Below are 22719 nucleotides of genomic sequence, written 5' to 3'. Positions count from 1 at the left end.
TCTCTATCCTCATATAGGTAATGAAAAGCATAAATAATTTTTTTTGGCATGTGGCTAAAAAAAATCACAGAAAAATACATTTTAGTTGGACCAACATATTTCTGCTGAACCTCCTTTTTGCATCTTTTCCTTTCCCTTTCCTTTTCTCTCTTAAATCTCTTTATGTTCTTGTAAGTAAAGTTAGAAACAGAAATGTCATTTTGAAATGAAAACTATAAAAAGTTTTCACTTTGCTAAATTTGCATAGGAAGTTCTTGGCTTCTGTCTCCCCAGACTAGTTTTTAAAACCAGACCTGGAAGAAACCTGTCCTGAGCTCATCTGCTGCCACAGTCACTCCAATTCTATGCTTTCCAGTGTGTTCACTCTTTGCAAACATCCCAGACAAACCGAGTCTCCCCAGCTCCCCCACTCCAACACACTTTCTATATAACACTTACAGTACTGCAGTGCCTAGCCCCAAAAATGGTTAACCCACCGTTTCACTTGGGCATACCTTGTTTCAGAGAAGCAGCCGAGGCCCGTACCTCTTTCCAAGCTTGTTTTTATTGACCTCTGGCAGGTACTGCAAGTGCTGTGCCTGGCAGTTTATCTTCTTCACCATGTAGGAGTTCAGTGAGGCTGGGAAGGAGGGATGCAAACCAAAGTGTTATTAGCACGTTATTTGGCTCTTAATGGGTAGAAAAGATGCAAGATTCTTTTGGCACAGTGGTACTTTTTTTTCCTCCAAAAAAAGGGGAGGAAAAAGGACTTTAATTGAAGCCTGCAATGTTGTATAAATGGAAGATCTAAGTTTTAATTGAAAAATAATTATAACCACTTAATCATTTTAAATGAGGGCTGTAATTGCAGTCAGTTCATAATAGCCAAATACAGACACTTAGATTCCCGCAATAAAGCAGGGATGGTACAGCTTGATTTGCTAATAGCTCTTCCACTTCTCTCCTCTTTTGTCTCAAAGATTAATTCAGGCAAGGGCTATTAGTGCCGTTAATTGGTTCTGCAATTTAGACCTTGTGCTTGTGAATGAGTGACTGATGCAGACCTATCAGCCAATAATGTGAACACTTTGTCAATGTGTTTCTCATTGTCCGGCTGCATATAACTCCCCCGGCAGTTCCTCCGCCACCCAACCCTGGCTCCCCGGAGGGATCAAGAAGAGTGGGTCTCCTCTGGGGTGAGGGATTCACTTAGCTTTAGATAGGTCACCTAGATGCCTTTGAAATTACGGCTGGCTTATGAATAAAATAATTAGGCAGTCAAGGCATCCTCCTTGGCAGGGACAAATCCCGTCTTCAGGAGAAATCTTCTCCACTGTGCTGGAAGAAGGAGGTGCAATGGGGTTGTGAAGTTGGTGAGGAGACATGTTAAATGGAGAGTGGGCATTGCTGGTGGGAAGGGGCTGCTGACCCTGGGCAGGGTCCCGTGAGGGGTCCCCTTACTAGGGCAGTAGCGATGTCTAAAGTCAGTCTAAATCACCAAAGTCACAGAGAACACCACAAACTCTACTCTCAAGCAGGTATTATTTTTCACTGAAGCAGTCATGGCATTGGTGATGGGCAGTGGGAACAGCTGGTGGGCACAGCTGGTGGGACTTGGGCTAACAGGAGCAGCTGGTGGCATTCTCCCTGACGAGGCCCTTAGAAAAACACCCAGAGAAGGCTTTGCCCTTGCTATATCCATTTTGTGGGAGATGACTGATATGAGACTATGCTATTTAGTTTTTACCAGAAATAACTGTCATTTTAGGTCCAGCACAAGTGAAACTGCAGGTCTAAATTCATTGCTCTGTCTTCCTTTTCTGTTCTGTTTATTTTTAAACTGGTCTTCTCCCAGAGGTTTTTTTTTTTCCAAGTTGTGTATAATTTATTGTTTCTTTCATTATATTAACTTATTGATATATTGCATTATACTAATGCAAAACTACGATATTTATGTACTCCAGTATTTATTCATTTTTGCAGTTTATTTATCATTTTTTCCATAGCTAATTTAAGGCCATTTCACAGAAAAAGCCAAACTCGCCACCACCACTATTTGCTGAAAATCCCACTGTTGAGAGCAGCGTTGGCAGATTAATTTTCTCCAGGGCTGTTTTATCAGCACAAGGAAGATTTTCCTGGTTCTACTTCAGTCTGGAAGAAAGCAGAAGGAAGAATTGGAGCCAGGCAATGCCCTGGCCAGCATGGGCGAGCATCACCCAGCAAGCGATAGGTTGTCTCTTCCAAGGTCCGTCTAGGGGTATTATCCTAAAAAGAGGTAAGTTGGAGCTCTCTGTCTCTCCACATCTCTTAATGTGACACTTCACACAGCATAAAGGTCACTAACCCCTGTAGACAGGCAAACTCCAGGTCATCAGCCCATTATAACATCTTCCCCAACTTCAGCATCTCTTATCCTTCTTCCTAAGCTGTTTGGAAAATTCACTTGGGTTTGACACCCAGGGAGAGTATGAAAATGGGGTGTCCTGGGCTGACTGTTGCCTTACAGTCACCCCACTTCTGTCTGCAGGACTGCCAGATCTATTTGAGCTGGAGGGGAAAAAAAAAAAAAAATCAAACTGTTGCTGAGGTTTGGTGGTGCACACCAAGCACAAGAATATTCATAGGCATGTATTTATGCTTTAATTGTATTTTGTAGCATCAGAAATATATTTACAACTATGCTTCTGTAGAGTTCAGCTCTGGTGGAGTTCTTTTTATCCCGGGAGGAGATGCTGTGAGATCTTTGACCCTATGGAGATATTTTCAACTCCTGCTGATTTTTTCATACTGGAGGTGGAAGCTGTTCCGAAGGGGTTTACACTGGTATTCTTTCAGTTTTTTAGAAATAAAAAAAATATTGGCTTTATAGCAGAAATTGAACAGACCTAGGGAAGAGGTTGGGATAAGCTTATTTCTTCTAAGATACTAGATTAAGTAACAAAAAATGAAGAAAAGCCACCTTTCACTCTCCTTTTTTTCCTTTTTTTTTTCTTTTGGTTGTTTAAATCTGCTCACTTACAATGAACAAATCCTGCTGATTAAAAGCACCTGCATTTCATGCCAAACCTTATTCTGACACTGTTCACTGGAGGATGGACTAGTCCTTGCTCTGGGGAAAACCCCTGTCTAGGAATAAGCTTTGACAGCAAACCTAAGTAGGGCAGGATGCATTTTATTTCAGTGCTGGGAAATCAGGGAGGAATTGCTCAGACGAGAGGTTCTGTGAAAGGTGGGCAGAGGAGAGGAAACAGCAAAGGCAAGAGCCCAAGATGGTGGTTGATCCTCCCAGGTGACCTGGGTGAGAGTCACGGATTGCACTTCAACATGAGAAACAGTTGTTCAATGTGCTGGTGAGTTTTTAACGAGGGAAATAAGTGGTACTCTCAGGTCAAGTTGGTAATTTTAGGTGGTTGAAGGAGTTCAGTCCTTGATTATTTTCACTGTGAAACGCTGTCAGTAGATAAAACTGTCCTTTTGGTTACAGTTATGAAATTTCTGTTTGTAAGTGATACTACCCAGATACCAGGACTCTACTCTTCTGGCTGCTGTAAATTGGTGCAGTCATTGAAATAAATGAAGTCACGGTTTGGCTAAGATCTGTTCCTTTGCATGTATATAGTGCTTCTCACCCTGGGGTCGAGGTGTACCAAATGGAGATGCATTTTTCAGGCCTCCCAGGTTGAGTGAATGCAAGGCGAATTTATCCTTTTAGTTAATGTATTGAGAACAATCCCTGGTTGTCATGAGTCTTTCCTGTCACCAGGGGATCCCTGGTGTGAAAAACACAGGGAGTGTATTTGCGCTCTAGTCTTAAGCTCTATATTTAGCTATGTGATACTGGGAAAGCTTTCTGTGATTAAGCTATGTTGACCGATACCAAAAGTAATTACAGCCTTGACATGCAGCAGGTGAGGTGTGTCACCGGAACTGGGTATCGTTATGTCCAAAAAAGGGTCTGGGAGAGAGAGTGAATTATGAGAGTGTACATGAATCACCAATACTGTTCTTTTGGGGAAAACAAGGAAAATGGGGTAATGTTATGTTTAAACCAGAGGACTATTGGTGAGACATATGGAGAGTTAACTTTTCCCTGTTTGGTGTTTACTTTTGTGCACTACTTTTCATGAATGATGTGTAACAAACTTCAGTATTAGGCATAAAATATTCAGAATTTATTTTTTAAACTCTGGGATAAATTATCTCGAGAGTGACATGTCCCTCATGGATGCTCTCTGATGGCAGGTCAGCGCTTTATGAGAAGGAGACTTGCTCTGCTTTGGGTATGGGAATGGACTGGATGACTTTCCAAAGTCCCTTTCAGCTTGCTTGGTTCTCTCAAAAAGATGCAGAAACAAAATAATCTGTAAGAGCCGATCACTTTGTTCACACAACAGGCTGGATCTTCAGAAGCAGCTTCTCAGGGAAGTCTGTCTACACACAAGACCAAGCATCTGGGAGAGACCCAATGGCCTTTGAGCAAAAGTGAATGTAGCCAAATGATAGTGGTCCACTTCTTCATGCTCCCTGATGACCTTCCACTTCCAACGCCTAAATGTCACCCCACCGGGCTCCACTTCTGAAGGTCCCTTCCTGGACCCTCCACATCTTGTGTTTGAGTCTGGCAGTGCCGAAACAGGGTTCACCATCTCCTCCCTCCCACGGAGAGCAGCTCTCCTGCAGCATCCCCCTTTACTCTCTAACTGCAAACAGGTTGGCACCAGTGGAAAACTGGGCTAGGAAGGAAGTGGTGAGGGATGTAGCAGAACAGGCAAAAAGGACATTACCCAACAAAGTGACTTTTTGCGGTAAGATTAGGTCCCTTAGGTGCTCTTGTCTTATAGTAATACATAGCAACATGTCTGCCTTGCCCTCATTCTTTGTCCATCTAAACATGTAAAAATTCTTATTTGGATGAGGGGGATAAAGCAATAACGAATGAGGATATACCTTCGCTTCTGTTTATTTTTTCACTTGGTCCGCCTGCCAGACTTGGTCCTCTCACAGCGAACTGCAGGTTCACACCATTCACTCTTCAGCAACTGCTGCCTTTCCTGTGGGCTCCCAGCCTGACTTTACCAAGCAGCAGCGTCCATCCAAACATCAGTGCACTGTCCTTTGCTATATGCTATCCTTTTTTATACACTACCTTTGCTTAAATTTTTTGGTTGAGCAAACATCCCTAGATAGAGGCATACTAATAAATGCTTCTCCACTTGGCTCAAAAGCATCATCCCTGCCAGGAAAGGATTAGGCTCTCCATAATATTTATCTGTTTCATCCAATTTAAGCATCTCTGTGCTTGGTCTCCTGGAGTACACAGTCATTTCTGCAGAAGATCTCCCCTAGCTGTTTCAGAGGGACCCGCTGGTACCTGTCTCCCCGCGCCGGCTGCACCTCTGCCTGGAGGGAGAAGGTAAACAGGGAGCGAGGTGTTCACACCGAGCATAACAAATGGCTCTTGGTACCAAGCGAGGAAAATTATCTCACCGAAACAGATAAAGGGAAAGGCTAGGTTTGTATAGCACAGACCAGACCTCTCCTGACTCCCGTCCGTGACGTAGGCTGTGCCTCCAGCTAAAAGTCCCTTCTGCCCTGGCTGCCTGCCCCAGACCCAGCTTGTGGAGGCTTGTGTGTGCCGAGGACCTGCCTACTGAGCTCTTGGTGCCATGTCTGTAACGATATGCCAGTCCATGGGCTTCGTGGTGTCCGCTTTAGGAATAGGAGGCATCATCGCGTCAACGTGCATGGACCAGTGGAGCACCCAAGACCTGTACAATAACCCGGTGACGGCGGTGTTCAACTACCAGGGCCTCTGGCGCACATGTGTCCGGGAGAGCTCTGGCTTCACCGAATGCCGCGGCTACTTCACCATCCTGGGGCTGCCAGGTAGGGCTTGCTGGCTGCGAGAGCGAAGAGGTGGGAGGGCAGAGCCCCTGGCGCATGCCAGAAGCCGTGCATGAGTGGTGGTGATGGGTGATTTTCTGTGCAGAGCGGGGAACCCAAATTCTAGCCAGAAGGGACCTTGGGTGCTCACCCTGTTTGGATGACAGGTCCCTTGGAGGTATCTCAACCCAAAACACCTCCCATGGCCAAGCTGAGCTTCAGCAAAACTCATTACAGCTGATTATGTACCAGGATCCTGCAGTGTTGTCCAGGCAATACACCTGGGGCAGTGGCTGCTCTGTGGGGTGATTAGTCCCCCACGCCATTGGCAGCTTGGGTATACACTCCTACCCCAGCTGCATGGCTGTGCGTGGTTCCCACCAGAAACCGCTAATATTCTTGGCATTGGAGAAGATCCTTTTCTAAGAGGATATGTCACAGTTCAGTTCACTGTATTTCTGTACTGGTTAACACCACCAGGCTGGATTTCTCCCTAATTCTCCTTTGGTTCCAGTTTTTTCTTCCACGGGTATCATTGCTGTCCTGTTTGTGCCCAGAGTATCTAGGGGTGCAAACAATTAGGTTACAAGAGGATTATCTGGGTTTTCTTCTTGCCTTAATACAGTGAGAAAAAAGGCACTTAGACTATTATATCCATCTAGCCTCTGTGCTTTGACACAGCAAGAATAGAGGGAAGAAGCCAATTATATCAGCAAATCATTGCAGAACTTCTGCAAAATGGCATTTCCAAAACACACAGAAATAAGCATTGTGCACAAAAAAAAGAGCTTCTTTCACAAGCAGTCTGTCTCTGTGCAAATCAAACCAGTATAACCCAATGCAGCTGTGGCCACAGACACCAGTAGGAGAGGTGTTTAATCCCCTGAGCTGTATTTCCATGTTGCTCATCCCTGGATCCTCATTCCCAACTGGTGTCTGACGTTAGTTGTGCTGCAGCATCCCTGTGCAGGTGCCAGGGATGCCTGTGAGCATCTTCCTCTTGCTGCAGCCGTGGCTTTGAATGCCCCTCTTTGTTCACACAGACTCTGGGGTGCAGACGTGCATTTTCCTAGAAGGACATGGGCCTGATCCTGCCTGGGCATCCAGTTGTGCAGCCTCTAGCAAAAGCTGTGTGCTGGAGCAGGTACGAGTGAATGAAAGATGACATCCAAAGAAGGATGTTTGTGCAGGGCTTGTATTCACACACTGCTATTGAAGTCAGCAAAGCCGAGCAGTTTCACCAAGGGAAAATGTGTGCAGGACAGGTAGTAGGCTAATTGCTTATAGGTAAAGAGATTAAAGTTGCCATATGAGGAACAAATAGAGGAGTAAAAAGCAAATCTGCTCCACGCACATATATATCCATAACACACTGCAGAACTTCTTCAGTTCTTCAGCTTTAAGAGCTTAAAATTACAGAAAATGTAACTCTACAGAAGAAGCAATTAAACTTTTCAAGTGTTCAGCTCTGGGAACTACTTTAATCTTTGAAGAAACCAGAATACTTGAGATTTGGGGTTTTTTGTTCTTTCAAAATACCTCCATCACTAATCTAAGCATTACAGCAAAAAACTAGCAAATTTTTTGCAATTCCCAAGCCTCCAGTCTGGTGTCTGTAGAGTGTGTATTAATTTCCTAAAATGGAAACACACAGCAATGTTGGGGGGATGGATCTCCTTCATTTAGGAGATGGGCTGCAGGAGCTTGGTCTATCACTCCTCAGCTACATCTAGCAAGCTCTGTGGCTCCTTCCCAGTTACAGACAGAAATGAGAATCCTATCCTAAATGTCAGGGTTTCTAAGGAACCGGTCACCTGAGAGTAGAATTACCATGTGTGTTTGCTGGGCTTATTGCAGTTGCCTACAAAAAAGGGTTAAAAAAAAAAGCCCAGAGAATAAAACACAACCTTTAAAAATAAATGTGGGTGGGACCCTGAACCCCCAAAAGTTGCCATCCTCATCCTCAGTGGTGTTGGAGAGTCAGTGCCTTCCCTGCCAGCGTGTAGGCATATGACTCTGTACTTTTTGTCCTGATGAGATGCTTTTGAGACTGGTGCCATCAGTACTGCCCTACAAAGTGAGGTGGATTTTTTTTCCTTTCTTTTTAATGAACAGGGCTTGGACTTCTGAATGCACTCCCTTGCTCTCCCACCCTGTCCGCCCTCGCTTTTCCCTCCTGTTATATATTGTCTGTTTCCAGTCTCTGGAGAAGCTGGTGCAAAAACAACTGCCCCACTGCTGTGCTTTATAGATTGGCTCCATCTCCTGGATTCATCTGCTCCTATGGGCATTTCTTCCTGCCCACCACCAGCAAAAGGCAACTGTATCCCAGCCGGGGGTGGGGAGTGGAAAATGCTAAAAATCAAATTATCAATTTGCGAAGATATTATTTAAGTGGATCATGCCAGTGTTTATTTTAAGTGTGCTGCACCTTGATCTCCATTAAACCCCCCTTGCTAACCACACCGTAGTTAATGGTTTGTCAGCATTTCTATTATAAACCCCTATTTATTATTCTGACAATAGCAATTTATATTGGGAACAATAGTGCCGGAGTGAATAAAAATAATAGGACTCTAGCAAAGCAGCGAGGTGACCTGAGTATATCAATGAAGTTTTGGTTTCTGAGGATTTTTTTTTCTCGATCCCTCACTCCCATAGCAAAGATTAAACTTGTCTTGCCCATCATCTATCTTCAATTTAGTTGGGAATTTTAATTTCAAATAGATTGAGGAAAAATCAAGATAATAGATGAAAATAAGAAATAACACAGGTAGTTTATGGCTCTCACCCTCACTGCTCAGCTATAAACAGTCAGTCTCTGGTGAAATATGTCACTTGAGAACTAAGCCTGTTTGTTCTGATTTTGCTTTCCCTTATTATTTTTTGCTGCTTGCTTTGGTGTGTCAGCGGACCTTACTGTGATTGTCTGGAGGACACGATCTGAATTTGAACACACAAATAACAGACAAATAGCAATAGCTGGCAAGACTGGTAGTTTCACCTAGTGCGGAAGTCACAAGGCTCTTTCTACTAAAAGGAACATTTTTCAGTTGCTTACAAGTTTGCTAAACTACAATAACATGGGCAGTAATTTTCCTGTTGTCTGTCTTGGTCTTTTTTTTCCAGACCTCTTCAGTTAGACCAGTTCAGCCATTTTTGAAAGGGCATTTTGTTCTCAAGTCAAAAACCCTTTTGACTGTTTCAGAAAGGCTGAGGCATCTCTCTGCTGTGGAACAAAAGGCTGGTGGCTGGAAATATAAGAATATTTTTGCTTTTCCAACATCAAACTTTGAAAGCCTGAGAGTACCCTGTTAAAATTCTCCAACTAGTAAAAGGGTATGTGTTGCTAGAGGGGTCAGAGTAAAAATAGCCCATGGGAATGTAATTGTGACTGGCCAGACTTCTGCATAAAACAACTGCTTTCAGTATTGCTGGTGAGGGGTAGCAGAGATGTGTAGGTGTTCCCTGAGGAGAATTCATGTCTGGGAAGTCTTAATGTTGGTGTCTCTGGACTTTCTTCTTTTATACCAATGTTCTGACAAGGTTTTCTTTTATTTCATACAACCAAGGCACATTTTGTGACATAACCCTAGTAAAACCCTTGCTCTAGGGATTTTGGAGACAGGGGAGCCCACTGGCCAAGGAAACAGCATCTCTGCTCCATGCAACTGTTTTGTGCCCAAAGTTTGTAAGGGTGGGGACTGCTAATTGCTGTGTCATAGTCCTCCACTGGTGATGGCCACGGTAAAGTCTCTTCCAAGCTCTGCTTGCTACTTAAAATCCTTTAACCCAGTCAGTTCAGCTCCAAATTTTGAAATGTCTGCAGGCAACTGCTGTAACCTGGTGAAAGTCTTTTGACTGTTTCATGCACAGAAGGCTTTAGGTGGCCCAGGTGGGCTGGAGACTTGATATAACCTACCAAGGGTACGCATGAGGCAGTGGTGGGTTTGCACTCACTGCAGGAGCTGAAGGAGGTGTGGGGATGGGGAAAAAGCTAATGTGAGACCCTTAGAGAGGTCTTGGGCACCCCAATCCCCTGTGACACTCAGGGCGTGGAGAGGTGGCAGAGAGCCCAGCAAGGGATGTCAGGAAGCTAGATGCATGCATTGCATCCTTGCTCCTGTCTCGTGCCTTTACGCCACAAAAAGATGAGACATGAAAAATAATTCTAAAGGATCTGGGATGAGGAACAAGGCAGGAGAGATGGCAAGAGGCTGTGGAGATATGGAGCTGGGCTGCAGCTCATAGGCATGTAGGGAAGGATGCAGCTTCATGCACCCTGACTCTGCTGAGGGACCTCGAAGGCCCCTCTGGACCACCTGAAGACCAGTGGGGTAGAGTGGGTCTGAACTTGGGCATCTTCCATGAAGCCCTTTCCCCACTGAGTTTCAGAAAGGTCAGTCAGCCCTTCTCATGTTATGAGCTGGTGGACCACATGCTCCTGGAAGCTGTGGTCCTCTCAGCAATGGAGGGACAGAAAGAGAAGGGTGGGTTTGCTTTGTTTCGGTCTGAACAAGCTGGAATTGACTGGCAGGGTGTGAGCTATATTTGCAAATTTTAAAGTAAACATGAGCTGTAGGTGGCTTTTATGGGAGAGGCGGTGATAACATTCAGGAGTTGCAATGGGCCCAGTGAACGGTTTTGAGATAATATAGAGTCAACGCCTGGATAGATAAAGCAAGTATGAGCTGAAATAAAGGTTGCAGAGGGGAGTGGCCACAAAATACCCTTCCTTTTCCTAGTTTGGGTAAACTGCTGGAGATGTCCCGATAGTCAGAGTGGGAGCTCTGTTCTCTGCTCCTTGGTGAGGAAGCTCGGCCTTTGCAAGAGCTGCCTCCCCACCATGTCCCTTCCTTAGATACTGCTCAGCATCACCACGTGGCGTGGCAAGCCCTCTGGCCCAAGCATTCAACCACCTTGCTGGAGTCTGAGCAACAGGCATGTGCTTGGAGAGAGATCCCTGTCCTTCAACCACTCCTCGCTGTAGACATCTCCTGGGGTGGCTGGAGATGAGCATCAGGTTGTAGTAAAGATGCTTAGGCACACTCTACAGCTATCCTATCACCCAACCACTTTTCAGGTTGTGCTCTGAGCCAACAGTTCAGATAAAACTCCCAGGTGATCTTCTGTTATTGGGCTTGGTGCTGGGAAAATGGGGTGATGAGTTTTTTGCAAAGGGAAATATATTTTTCCCCTATCATGAGTGGCTCAGAAACAGCCATTAAAAATAAGCTTAAAATAAGAACATTCAGAAAGGCAGAGGAAATGGGCTAGGGGAAGGGCTGGGATGGAAACAAGTTTGTGTTTTTTCTCTAGAACTTTGCTTCAACCCACCACTGAGGGAAGTATTTGTGGGAGCTTTGAGTTCCCAGTGTTTACAAGTGTGATGCTAATCAGAGCATGAGAAATGGCAAGCAGCTGATGCTGGGATGGCTAGATAGCACCTTAGGCAATATTCTTAGGGCTGAGCAAATAGAACCCCCACCAAAACACAATAATCTTTCAAAGACAACAACATCTGGAGTGCTGAGCATGTTTGGGTGTGTGTTTGACTCTTAGCTAAGGACTGCAGCATGACCCTTGTTACTGAAGTTGCTTTCTCAGCTCCATTTTTGGAGGGAGGATTCATGAGATTTCAGGGGGGAATACGTAACCCTGTGCTGGTTTATCCTCTTCAGAGACGTGATTCAATCTGGCCCCCAAAATCAAAGACAGACTGGTTGACCCAAGGCTTTCTTGCCCGGAGACTGCTGATGCTATTTTTTGATTGCTCCACTGTTGCTCTGGGGTTTCAATGCCCCTGAGTAAAACGGATGATGAGAAATGGCATCCCCCATCAGCAGGAGAAAACTATAAACCCAAGGAAAGGTTAGCAAGGCAGCACTGCCTGGGTGGCAGACTCCGGCTCAGGGCACAATTAGGGGCAATTCAGGGGATGGCCCTCTTTCCAATAAGTGTGTTGGGGGGAACAACAGGGCTTGGGGGTGTGAAATGGTGGAGGGGGAGAGGCGGAGAAGAAAAGGTCCCTATTGGCTTGAAGAGCTGCTCCAGCTGCATGCAGCCAAAACCAGCAGAAAGGATTAGAGGAAGGAGTGGTGGCTCCCCTCCCAGCAAAGCAAACACGTGGGCATGGTGCATGGGAGGGCCACCTCCACTGGTATTCATGCAACCACTCAGATGTCCAATTTAGCAGAAAAAACAGTAATTTAAAAAGTGGTAGAGAGGTTTTGGGGGAAAAAAATCTGGAAAAACATGTTTGGCCTTTGCATCCCCCCTTGCCTCCTTTTCTTTTTCCTCCCCAGGGTTTATTTTTATCTGTGACCAGTCCATGGGTCCATTTTTCTGTGCAGCCCTTCAAGCCATTGCACACTAAAGATGCAGGGTGACACCACCCTTGGGAATAGGGGTTATGTCCCAGAGGAATGTCTGTCCCTGGGACATGGTTTGAAGTGGTCTAGCCTGGAAAAAGTTATGTGGTCTTACCACTAGATGGCAAGAAGGCAGCAAGTCCTGGGGCACAAAGAAGGAGAGGAGTCTTGGAGAGCTGCGGAGGAGCATCAGGGCTTGGGTGCAACCAGCTTTTCTGATTGGGACACAATTCTGGCTGTGGGGCAGTGAAGGATGGGATGGAGTGCTGGCCATATTACTTGCTTTAGCACTTATTGTCCTCCCAGCTTTGAGGTCCTTTCCAGCCCTGATTTATCATAAAGCATTATCCAAGATGAGGAATGTTAGTCAGCATGCCCTCTCCCCTCACTGAGGATAAGCAGCTCTTATCACCTCTGGTTCTTGAGGGCTCACTTCTGGTTTTTGTTCACGCTATTATTTTTGCTGGCAACTTCCGACCTTCAGATATGTTGGAGCTAACCCTTCCTCTGATATAAACTTGCCAAAGTCACTGAAAATGACTAAATTTGAATGAAATTGCTGGAAGCAAAGACATCTTGTGCCTGACCCAGGAGGGCTTTGGTGGCTGTGATTTGTGGCTGCTAGACATGTGAATTGTGCTCTGGCTGCTACAGCAGAGTCCAGTGCAAAAGCATCTCTGTCTGCTGCCCACCAGCTTGCTGCACAGCCCCAAAAGCAAAAGGTGTGTCCTGGGTAGTCGTTCTCCAGAATGCAGAAGCAATAGCCAACATGTAATAACCTCACTGTAACTCATCCACCCACAGAAATCAGCCTCTCCTCTCTTCCTGGTGGCTTTCACATGGCTTCACATCCAGGCGATGGTATAGACAGTGCCTGTGGCACAGAGCGGTATCAGTACTGGTTAAAGCGGGAATTTGTTTCTAGGTCAGGGCTGAAGTAAATCAGTCGGAGCAGGGTATTAGATGAGAATGGATGAGCGTGAAGTCTGGAAGGTCCTTGTAACTCACTGCGCTCTGTTGGCAGAGTGGCATGGCAAATTTATTTTGCTCCCCTGAGCCCAGCACCTCTCCGCCGTGCAAAGAGATTATTAATTTCCTAATTTTTATATCCCCAGCCCCTTTTTCCAGGACCATTCCCTCAGCCAATACAGGCAAGAACCTGTAAAAAGGCACTTTCCAAACGGTCCCTGCGCCCTCCCTCTCCTTCTCCCCACATGGGTTTCAGTGGGGCCATGTGACAGGTGATGGGGATGTGGGTGGGAGGAGAACAGGGCTGCAGGAACTTTGCTGCATCAGTCTGGGGCTCTTGGCTCGGTGCCCTGGGTTGTGCCATGGTCAGCATCTGAGGCAACCTTGGTTATGCTCAAAGTGGCTGCGAGGAGTGACCATGTCCCTGTTTGTTCCCTGGGTTGGGCTCGTGGCCCTCTATCCTCCCACAGAGCTCAATGCTGGAGTCCCTATCTCTCACTGCGCCTCTTGTGCGGATGCCTGCATGGGTGCCCGGGTGTAGACATGTCCCTGTTCTGGTCTGATGGCAGATCTACTCCCCCTTTGCGTAAGCAGAGGGCCAAGGAGGCTGAGTTCACCTGGGAATATGGTCCTTCCCTCTGCCCCTCTCAGCACATTTGCACCATGCCAAGCATGCAGGAGAAGCCAGATAGACAGCAAAGGGTTTCGGTGGGGGGACGGCGCATGTTCCAAGTGGGTTGCCCAACACTCGATGGAGCGTGGCTGCTTAGCTGGGGAAGGACAAGCACTTCTAAAGGACAAAATCATATCTCTGGCCCTGCCAGCACAAACCTACCCGGCGAGAGTGAAACTGGACTATCTTGCAAAAACACTTTGAGCAAACACACTGCTCAATGGAAAGCATCTGATAAGAGCTGCTGCATTTCTGGTGGCTCAGTCAAGAGGACTTCAGTGCTCCCATTAGGTCTGCGGCTTCATCAGGTCTGTCTCACCTCCTCTGTCCAGGGGAGACACCATGTCCACGACCATCTGCCAGGTGATGGCGTTCATTGTTTCGTCGCTGGGTGTTGCGGGGTGCATCGTGTCCACTGCCATGGATATGTGGAGCACGCAGGACTTGTATGACAACCCGGTCACGGCCGTCTTCCAATATCAGGGACTGTGGAGGAGCTGCGTGCGGCAGAGCTCTGGCTTTACAGAATGCCGGCCGTATTTCACCATTCTTGGGCTGCCAGGTAGGGGCAAAAGATGCACCAGGTTTAACCCAGGAGCTCTCCTGTAGCTCCGCACAGTTTTCATCCAAAAGCAGGAGCAGATACCTTAAAGCACTTTGCGAGGATTAAAACTTCCAGGCTACTCAGTGTATGAGCATAAAAATATGTGCATATTTGTTACCAAAATAATACCTTTACTCAGTGGAGGTTACAACTTGGAGCATGTGTAGGTGATCTCTGGATGAGCATCATGGGTTCAGCCCCATTGCTGGCATAAATCAGCACAGCTCCGCTGATGTGAGGAGAGTGAGTATGTTTAACCCCACAGATATTATGTCCCTTTGAATTGAAATACAAGGAAAACAGCTGCATGTAATTTTGCATTGTTATCAGAATAATCGTTTCTACAGAAAACAATTGATTTTTTTCTTTTTTCCCGAAGAGCAAAAAGGAACTGAAGAAATCTGTCTGTGAGCAGTGCATGTAGGAAGGGCAAGACGGGGAAAGGTGCAGTGGGTCACTTCACGTTACCTGGGGAGTTTTAGTGGTTACAGAGGTAGATTGCAGAGGGGTATTACTTTCTCATTTGCTTACTTACTTTACAAAAAGAGAGTATTTCAGTGCTCCAGAGCTAGCTGGGCCCATGGGTGGGGAGCAGCCAGCCTGGCTCGACGTGCTTCCCTGTGACCTCTCGTGCCTGTGCCCTGCCAGCTAGCAATAAATACAGCCCTGAGAGTGTTTTTCACTCTTGGTGCACAACTGCAAATAGGTACAAGCAAGCACTAGTGCCTTTTGCAACTGTTGACTGGTGTAGAAAAGAGCATGATGTGGGCTCTCAGCCCTGTATCCTCAGGAATGCCAGCCTTGCTTCTCTACTGTGAGGTAGGAGGGAGTGCTTTGCCGAAGACCAGTGTGTTGGCTGCAGTGTTTGCTTTTTGAGAAAAGCCCATGACCATCCCAAGGGGTGTCTTGGAATAAATGTGTTTCTGTGTACCCAGCTTCAGGATTACTAGGTGACTTTTTTTCATTTGGAAGAGCAAAACTGATGTTTGGAGTCACTTTTCCTATGGGACCATTTGTTTTAAAGAATAAAAAATATATTTATTGAACTATATATACAAATGTTGTTCAAAATATGTACATATCCTTATAATGCTGTGTGTAGGTGATTGTGTTTTAAGAGAGCAATGAGACAACGATAACAATCATTTTGACGCCAATTTGTCATAATCAAGATTTTACTTTTTGTTATTTTTAGGTAATATAGCAATAAATGCAAAGCAGTCACAGGCATTTTCTGTTGTGTCTTAGAGATATTCTGTCAGTTTTGTTCTGTTTATGTGTCCGTTTAGTTGATGAGTACCTTAAAACATAAAGAAGGAATGTCCCTGCTTGAATTTGGTTAACTTAAAAAACTCATTTTTTCCCCTAAACTTTCTATATTCCATTAAACATAACTAGTCATAGAGTTAGATTTCCACCTTTGTATTTTGTATGAGTAACAGAAATACACGTGATGTTAGTTTAGATGACTTGAAGTTGTTTTACTTCACTCACCTCTCACTACTCACAGCAACACTGTGGGAAAAGACAACTCCAGTTTCACTTACATCTGAAGAACGCAGTGATGCAAACTGTGGTTTCAGACCGCTGACATTTATTTTGGTGAATAGGCTTGCATTTTTACTACTTTCTGTGCACACCTTCCCTTTGTATGGAAATCAGGTGTGCAAAATGAGCAATCATATGTGTGCAGGTATGAAGCAAAGTTATCATACCTCCTGCAAAATGTATGTGCAAAATGGCAGGTAGTTTCTGTGCTTGACTTTAACTATAGGGCTGTTTCCTAGCTAGTGCTCCCCATACAATTTTTTTTCCTTAGTCTCCTATTTTGTTTGCCTAAGCCCTTCCACTCCTCCTTTCTAGGGGAAGTCACTCACCTTTGGAAAGCAGCTCTATTCAGAGGACTTCTAATGGATGCCAAAATTCACTTAAAACTGCAGTACTCTCTTTCCAAACAGCTCTCGCTTTCAGTCCCATGAGACAAGTGAAGAGGCCTTCGTGCCACAGCAGACCTGGGAGCACTTTCTTCTCCTTTCTGTCCCTTTGTGGAGATGGTGCATAAGTCACCTTCACAGAGAAAGGAATCACTGCTGATGGCTATTTTGCGTTTTTTCTGTTGTGCCCTGCTGTGTTCCTCTCTCCTTTCCAACAGCTGCAGATCGCTCCTTTTCAATGGAGATTCACCACACTTGGACTTCAGTGCTCCAGCAGAACTGCAATGGCCCAGGAGCTGCTCGGCTTGGCCTGCCTGTTGTGTCTTGCCACGGGCACCCAAGGCACTGGGAACATCTCTCATGGGAATCCACAATATCTCTGTGAGGTCTTAGCTTAGGGTCACTTCTTGAAGGGTTGAGACAACCACAGTGATGGCACCTAGGAACCATAAGGTCTGTAGCAAGCATCCCAGGAATGAAGGACTGTCTTGGGGACAAGGACCTTCCGTCATGATCAGTAGTGTCTTACACTGCCCTGGAGCATCAGATTCTCCTGCCTGCTCTGAAACAAAAGCAGTTGCAAAGAAGCTTAAGCGACTGTAAAGACAAATAAGTATTGTGATGTTCTCTTTCCAGCTTTCTGCTTTGCATCAGGTGCTGCGTGAACAACCTTTGAGGGCTGATAAGGCTTATTCGCCATCTTCTTGTTCTCTGATGAATAATAACTAATGAGCTCAGACCTGGGGGCTGATGAATGGGAGATTGAAAATCCCAGGCTCGTTAGCACTTGTTATCAGCTGATAAGGGCAAATTGAGTCATAAGAGCAGCAGCCCCAGTGGGACTGCCAGATGGGAGAAGGTGGTGTATTTCCAGCCTGTGGGATGGTAGACCGCTGGCTTCCTTGTGCGTCATGGTGCTAGCACCAAGGAGACCCCCACGGGCACCCCAGCACCCACCCTTGCCCTCCTGGGGAGGGTTTATAAATCCTTCTCCCAACCTGTGCAAGGCCAGCAGGGTCTTCTCCCTGCTCTCCAGCATCAGTGCCTCCTGCTCATAGTTGGGCCATATGGGACCCTTGGGCACTATGGTCATCCTGGCCAGCACAGCAAAAGGGGTGACAGGCAGGCTGAGTGAAGTCCCTGGGGCTGTAGGATATGTTGCCTGCCCTTCTCTGTCCATCATGAGCCCCCATCATCTTCCCTTAAAGAGGGACATTCATGTGTGGGGAGCATCAAAGCCGAACCCAGGGCTGCAGGAGCTCATGGGAGAGCAAGAAGAGGCTGCAAAATGTCCCAGCCAAATCACAGCAACCCTTGAAATACTTTTTACCACCGCCTCTCAGTGCTCTGCCACTGCTGCCACCTTCCTGTCTCTGCCAGGGACACGTGCACAGACGGGAAGGAGAAGTGTCTGGGGCCAGCACTGAACTTCAGGCAAGATGGGATATGTGCTACCTTATTAGAAAATCACCTTGGTATTCAAATGCATGGCCTTTTCCCTTCACTTCTCCATTTTAAAAGGTGCAAGTTTCCCTTTGCTTTTCCCTCTACTTTTCTATACCAGCCAAGAGGAGCCTGGGGGGGGTTTACTACCTTCATCTGATTGACAGTAGCACTCAGCTCCCACAGGCATGACCCACCAGCATCACAGCCTGCCTCCAACCAAGCATTCCCACCTTGATGGCAAGCTGCTAAACAAATTCAGGCCTAGGGTATTTGTGTGTTGTATTAACGAACATGGACAGATTTATACAGGTCTGACATTACAAATAACCATGGAAAGGATATGCTGGGGGAGGTCATTGCTGAAGCTTTGTTGCTTTCTCTTGGTGTATGTGTAATGTTTGTCAAGGTGATTTTCCTCTTCTCTTACTGTAAAGCAGGAACACACAAACCTCCATGTTGATTCACACAGTAGTTGGAAATACCACAGATAGCTGGGTGGAGCTGTCTGCTTTCATCGCTGCTTGGGGAGAAAAAAAAAAGCTTTCTCAATTAATTTGGTTATGAAACAGTTCCCAGCTGTACACAAACTCCTCTCCGTGAATTCAGCTGAATAGATCATGATGGGTGCCAATGAACATTTACAAAAAATTACGTCTAAGCCATCAAACTCTTTGGGAAGTTGAGACAGCCACATTTCCAGAGGTGCCCCAGACAACACTGAGAGTAGATCCGGTGCCTATTTTCCAAGGTTTTCTTCTTTAATACTTTTATTTTTAGACAGAAACAGTCTTTAAAAAACTCCCAGGCTCTAACGGATCTCACTTCAGTCACTCAGCATGGCTCTTTTCAATTTGTTTTGCAGCAATGTTCCAGGCTGTGAGGGCCCTCATGATTGTGGGTATCGTCCTGGGCATCCTTGGCCTCCTTGTGTGCATTTTCGCTCTGAAATGCATCCGTATCGGCAACATGGAGGATTCTGCAAAAGCCAACATGACTCTGACCTCCGGCATCATGTTTATTGTTGCTGGTAAGTGGGTGGTGTCGTGTCCTTCATGTGCAAGGCATTGCAATTGCCTGGAATTGAGGACTGGGCAAGTCTTCATGCAATTCTGGTCACAGGTAGCAGATGCTCTGGAGCAACCCAAAGCATTGATGCTTGCATGAAGTTATTGGCATTTGTCTTCCAGCCTGGCCTCCTGTGGTCAAGTGATTTCTACCTCTGCTTAGTAAAAGAAAACCAGATGTTTGTATGGGACAGAACATGGAAGGCTGAAAAAACAGCCCACAGATAAAAAAGAAAATATATATCTTAATTTGTTACATGTATACTGTTGTAATGTACTATTATATCCTTTATTTATGTGTAATAGTTTTTTGAAGAGTCTTAGGCTTTATACATAATAATGTTATTAAGACTCTCAGGGTTACGGTAGCCTAGCTTGTAATTTTTAAGTACCTTGCGTTATCAGGAAGGCTGCAGGAATGCCTAGTGTTGCCCAGCTACCTCAAAATTGCAAATGCTTAATACTTCACTTACAGGTTTTGCCACAATTTTTTGGAGATGAATAATCAAATCAAATCCATATCCTAATGAAGAGAAGGAGAATGTCCCTATTTAAAATCCTTATAGTTGAACAGCACTTAACTTTTGTTGAGATATGAGACATACAACACAACTTAAAGATGTACAATAAGTACAAGGTGGAAAGAGGAAACCACCTTCTGCCACACAGCTTTAATTTTACACTTAAAATCTATCATTTTACGCATTTGAGTCAGTGGGTTGAGAATTTGACCAATGCAGATATTAGAAAAGCTCACTCATGGATTCCTGAAGAAAGGGTGTCTAAAATGATGACATGACTGACTCTTGGGATGGGACATCCCTTGGTTGAGTTCACTCCTTTCAAAACAAGGTCCCTAGTCTCAGCTAGCTAAGGAGTTGGGTACCAATGTGCCATGGTGGACCTGGACCTTGGTCACACCTCTGCAAGGTGGAGGTAGCGTTTCTTCCTAAAATAAGGGCTGCTCTCAGGACAGAAGTGTTAAAGACTGTAACGCTGAAGTACCGTGATAGTGAAGGCTATATGGGGACCTGAGGCAGAAGCACCACTGATTGCTCAGACCCTCCCCAGTGGTGTGAGTAATTGGGTTTCAGGGAAGACCCAGAGGTCTCGGTGGGTGTAGTGAGGGTAAATAGGACTTGGGATGCCCAGAAAAGCTAGAGTCCATATTTTTTGGCAACAAACACAGGCATGACCTTTAGCTGTGTTTTGTACCTCCTTCCACAGTAGCATACAGTACAATGATGACCTTCATTAGCATGAATCACTCTCCTAAGAAGAGCAATAGTGAAATCGCAAATGATAATGCCATTGCTGCCAGGCTCATCACAGCTGAGCATCACAGTGATCACCTGTGCAGATGAATGGAAGAAGTTTCTGCCTCTTGAGTCTGGTTGTCCAGGCTGCCGGCAGAGTCAGGCAGGCATCACTACCTGGTGATGAACAGGTTGTGAACCAAAATGTATCTCCTCTTCCATGTCACAGACAGTGTGTTTTCCCATTCAAAAAAATAATTTCTGATAGGGAACCTTTTGCCCATGTTTTTCACTGTAAAACAAATCTTTAAAACTGAACTACTGGATATTTTCAGCAGCTAAAATGATCTGTTTTTTAAACTCATTTTCTGTGAGAAAACACATCAGTAGAAAGATCCCTGCTGGTATGACTTGGGATTTTGTAGCGTGACATTGTATTCTTGCTGCTGGATTGTAAATGTGTGGATATCCTGGCAGAAATGTGTAACACATTGTGGTTCCCCACTGCTGCTCAAGGAACATGCCAGGACACAAAGGAGTGTCTCACCCACCTTTCCAGAGCTTTAAGGTGCTTCCCCAAAGCCAAAGGTGACTGCTTGTACTATGTGGGTCTCAGTCTGTCCTTCTGTCTGATCTCAGGCCTGTGTGCCATCACTGGAGTGTCTGTGTTTGCCAACATGCTGGTCACAAACTTCTGGATGTCCACAGCCAACATGTACCAGGGAATGCAGAACGTCCAGAACAGGTACGTGGTCAACTGGCTCAGGGTGCTCCACAGTGCAGATCTCCTTCAGGGTCAGGGTGTGCTGCAGCTGAAGGAAAGGCAAACTCTGGGTGCATATGAGTCTTGTCCCAGGACCTGGAAGATTTATTGAGTCTCTTTGTTATCTGCGCTGGAGATAACTTGTCCAAGCAAATTGGCTGGGATGTCTCTGCTCAAGCAACTCAAGAAGGAGGTAGCAGGCCTGCAGGTAGGACAGTGCTCATGGGAACTTCTGCAAGGCCAGAAGGAGAATGACAGTGTTCAGTGTGTTTCAGAAGAAGCAGGCTGGACCACTGTCACAGCACTAACCAGCCATGTCTCTGTATTTTGTAGGTACACCTTTGGCTCAGCCCTCTTTGTTGGCTGGGTGGCAGGTGGCCTGGCCCTTGTAGGAGGCATCATGATGTGCCTTGCTTGCAGAGGGCTGATTCCAGAAGAATCCCGGTAAGCCTATTTGTGGTAGACATGGGAAGGTATTGCATGAAACCTTGGGTGTCAGGATAGCATACGGACAGCACACCACAGGATATGTCTATGCATAATAACCCTGTTGCAAGAGTTATCATGATGATACATCTGTTTGCCCCGTATCATGGGTCAAAAGTGACCATTTCCCTTCCCTGACTACGTGACTTGCAAACACATAGAGAGGGCAGGAGAGATCAACCTTAAAATCTAAAATTTGCAATGTGCTGGCTAAGTCAGGCCCATTCATTGCAGCTTTGATTGCAAATTTCATAGCAGATCATCAGCAGGTGTAGACTGCATCAGCTGAGCTATGATTTACATCAGGTAGGGCTTTGTACGTCTACGTAGCTGGTTATTTTAGGTGGGTCCTTCACTGAACCAAGGATTTACTCATGGGTAAGAAAGTATAAGTTTATGAAAAAACATGAAAGAGACTTGCAGTCTGTCCATGGATAACTGGGTCTGAGCTTATTGAGTGGCTCCAAGTGATGACACAGTACAAAGTTGCCTAAAATCCAACAGCAAACAGGAACACAGGGTGCAACATTGGGTAGTCACAGCCCCTCCAGTGGCTGATGCCGTCTTTTGTGTCTCTTTCAGTTACAAAGCGGTGTCCTACAATGCATCGGGACGGAATATCTCCTACAGAACGGGGCCCTATAAGGTTGGTTCAGGGTACGAACCTGAAACAAAGACTAGGAAGAGTGCAGGATATGAAGAAGCTGCTCGAAGTGAGGATGGAAGACGCTCGTACCCTTCAAAATATGACTATGTCTAGCAGACTTTCTAGGCTTGAGTTGTGCTATCTTTTATAAAATATTTTTAACTTCAAAAGCAAAAAGTATAGGCAAACAAAGCAGTCTAAATAGGATTGTGTTTTCTATCATGTTTCCCTACTCTGAGGTTGTATTCTAGCTTGTTATGAACATTTATTTGACTGCTTGTTAGTATGCCTACCATAAGGAGGTCTATAACAAAAGCAATGCCTTTTTATGCTCTCAGAGTAGCACAGTTTGCTCATATTTTACATATAAACTCTCATATCCAGGACCAGGATTGTGCCTTGTGCCCTTTTCTAATTCTTCTAATACATTAAAATTCCCATTGAATAATAGCCCAGATCTAAAAGCAATGCCACCCCGTTGCTGTCTTCCCTTTGAGCAGGCTTTCATGCAATTAGGCAATGTCATCCCCTACTTTCTCAGAGTTTGGAGAGGTGAACAGTATCCTGTGACCTTGGTGTCCTCTGTTCACCAGAAAAAACAGTGTTTTGCTGAAATGATAGTGTATCTTTGCTCTGGTTTTG

The 22719-nt window shown here is 45.5% G+C and overlaps 1 protein-coding gene across 2 annotated transcripts; it reads left to right on the top strand.

Annotated features, from left to right (window-relative positions):
- The first annotated feature begins 5648 nt into the window (after positions 1 to 5648).
- Positions 5649 to 22719, top strand: CLDN18 (claudin 18). 2 transcript variants are annotated; one of them, XM_030028631.1, is made up of 5 exons: positions 5649 to 5868; positions 18725 to 18889; positions 20822 to 20927; positions 21279 to 21389; positions 22014 to 22719. In XM_030028631.1, the coding sequence occupies exons 1-5, from the start codon at positions 5649 to 5651 to the stop codon at positions 22189 to 22191; spliced, it is 780 nt and encodes a 259-aa protein (XP_029884491.1). In that variant the 3' UTR covers positions 22192 to 22719. The 2 variants fall into 2 exon arrangements, with proteins under 2 accessions (XP_029884491.1, XP_029884490.1); XM_030028630.1 differs by lacking the exon at positions 5649 to 5868 and adding an exon at positions 14221 to 14440.

The sequence above is a fragment of the Aquila chrysaetos genome, chromosome 10 (genome assembly GCF_900496995.4).
Source record: "Aquila chrysaetos chrysaetos chromosome 10, bAquChr1.4, whole genome shotgun sequence".
Classification (NCBI taxonomy): Eukaryota; Metazoa; Chordata; class Aves; order Accipitriformes; family Accipitridae; genus Aquila; species Aquila chrysaetos.
This window is presented reverse-complemented; position numbering and strand designations above follow the sequence as displayed.

Coding starts and splice junctions, on each gene's coding strand:
- CLDN18 (XM_030028631.1), top strand. CDS start 5,649: ATGTCTGTAACGATATGCCAGTCCATGGGCTTCGTGGTGTCCGCTTTA. Junction 18,890..20,821: donor CATCATGTTTATTGTTGCTG/GTAAGTGGGTGG, acceptor GTCTGATCTCAG/GCCTGTGTGCCATCACTGGA. Junction 21,390..22,013: donor CTGATTCCAGAAGAATCCCG/GTAAGCCTATTT, acceptor TGTCTCTTTCAG/TTACAAAGCGGTGTCCTACA.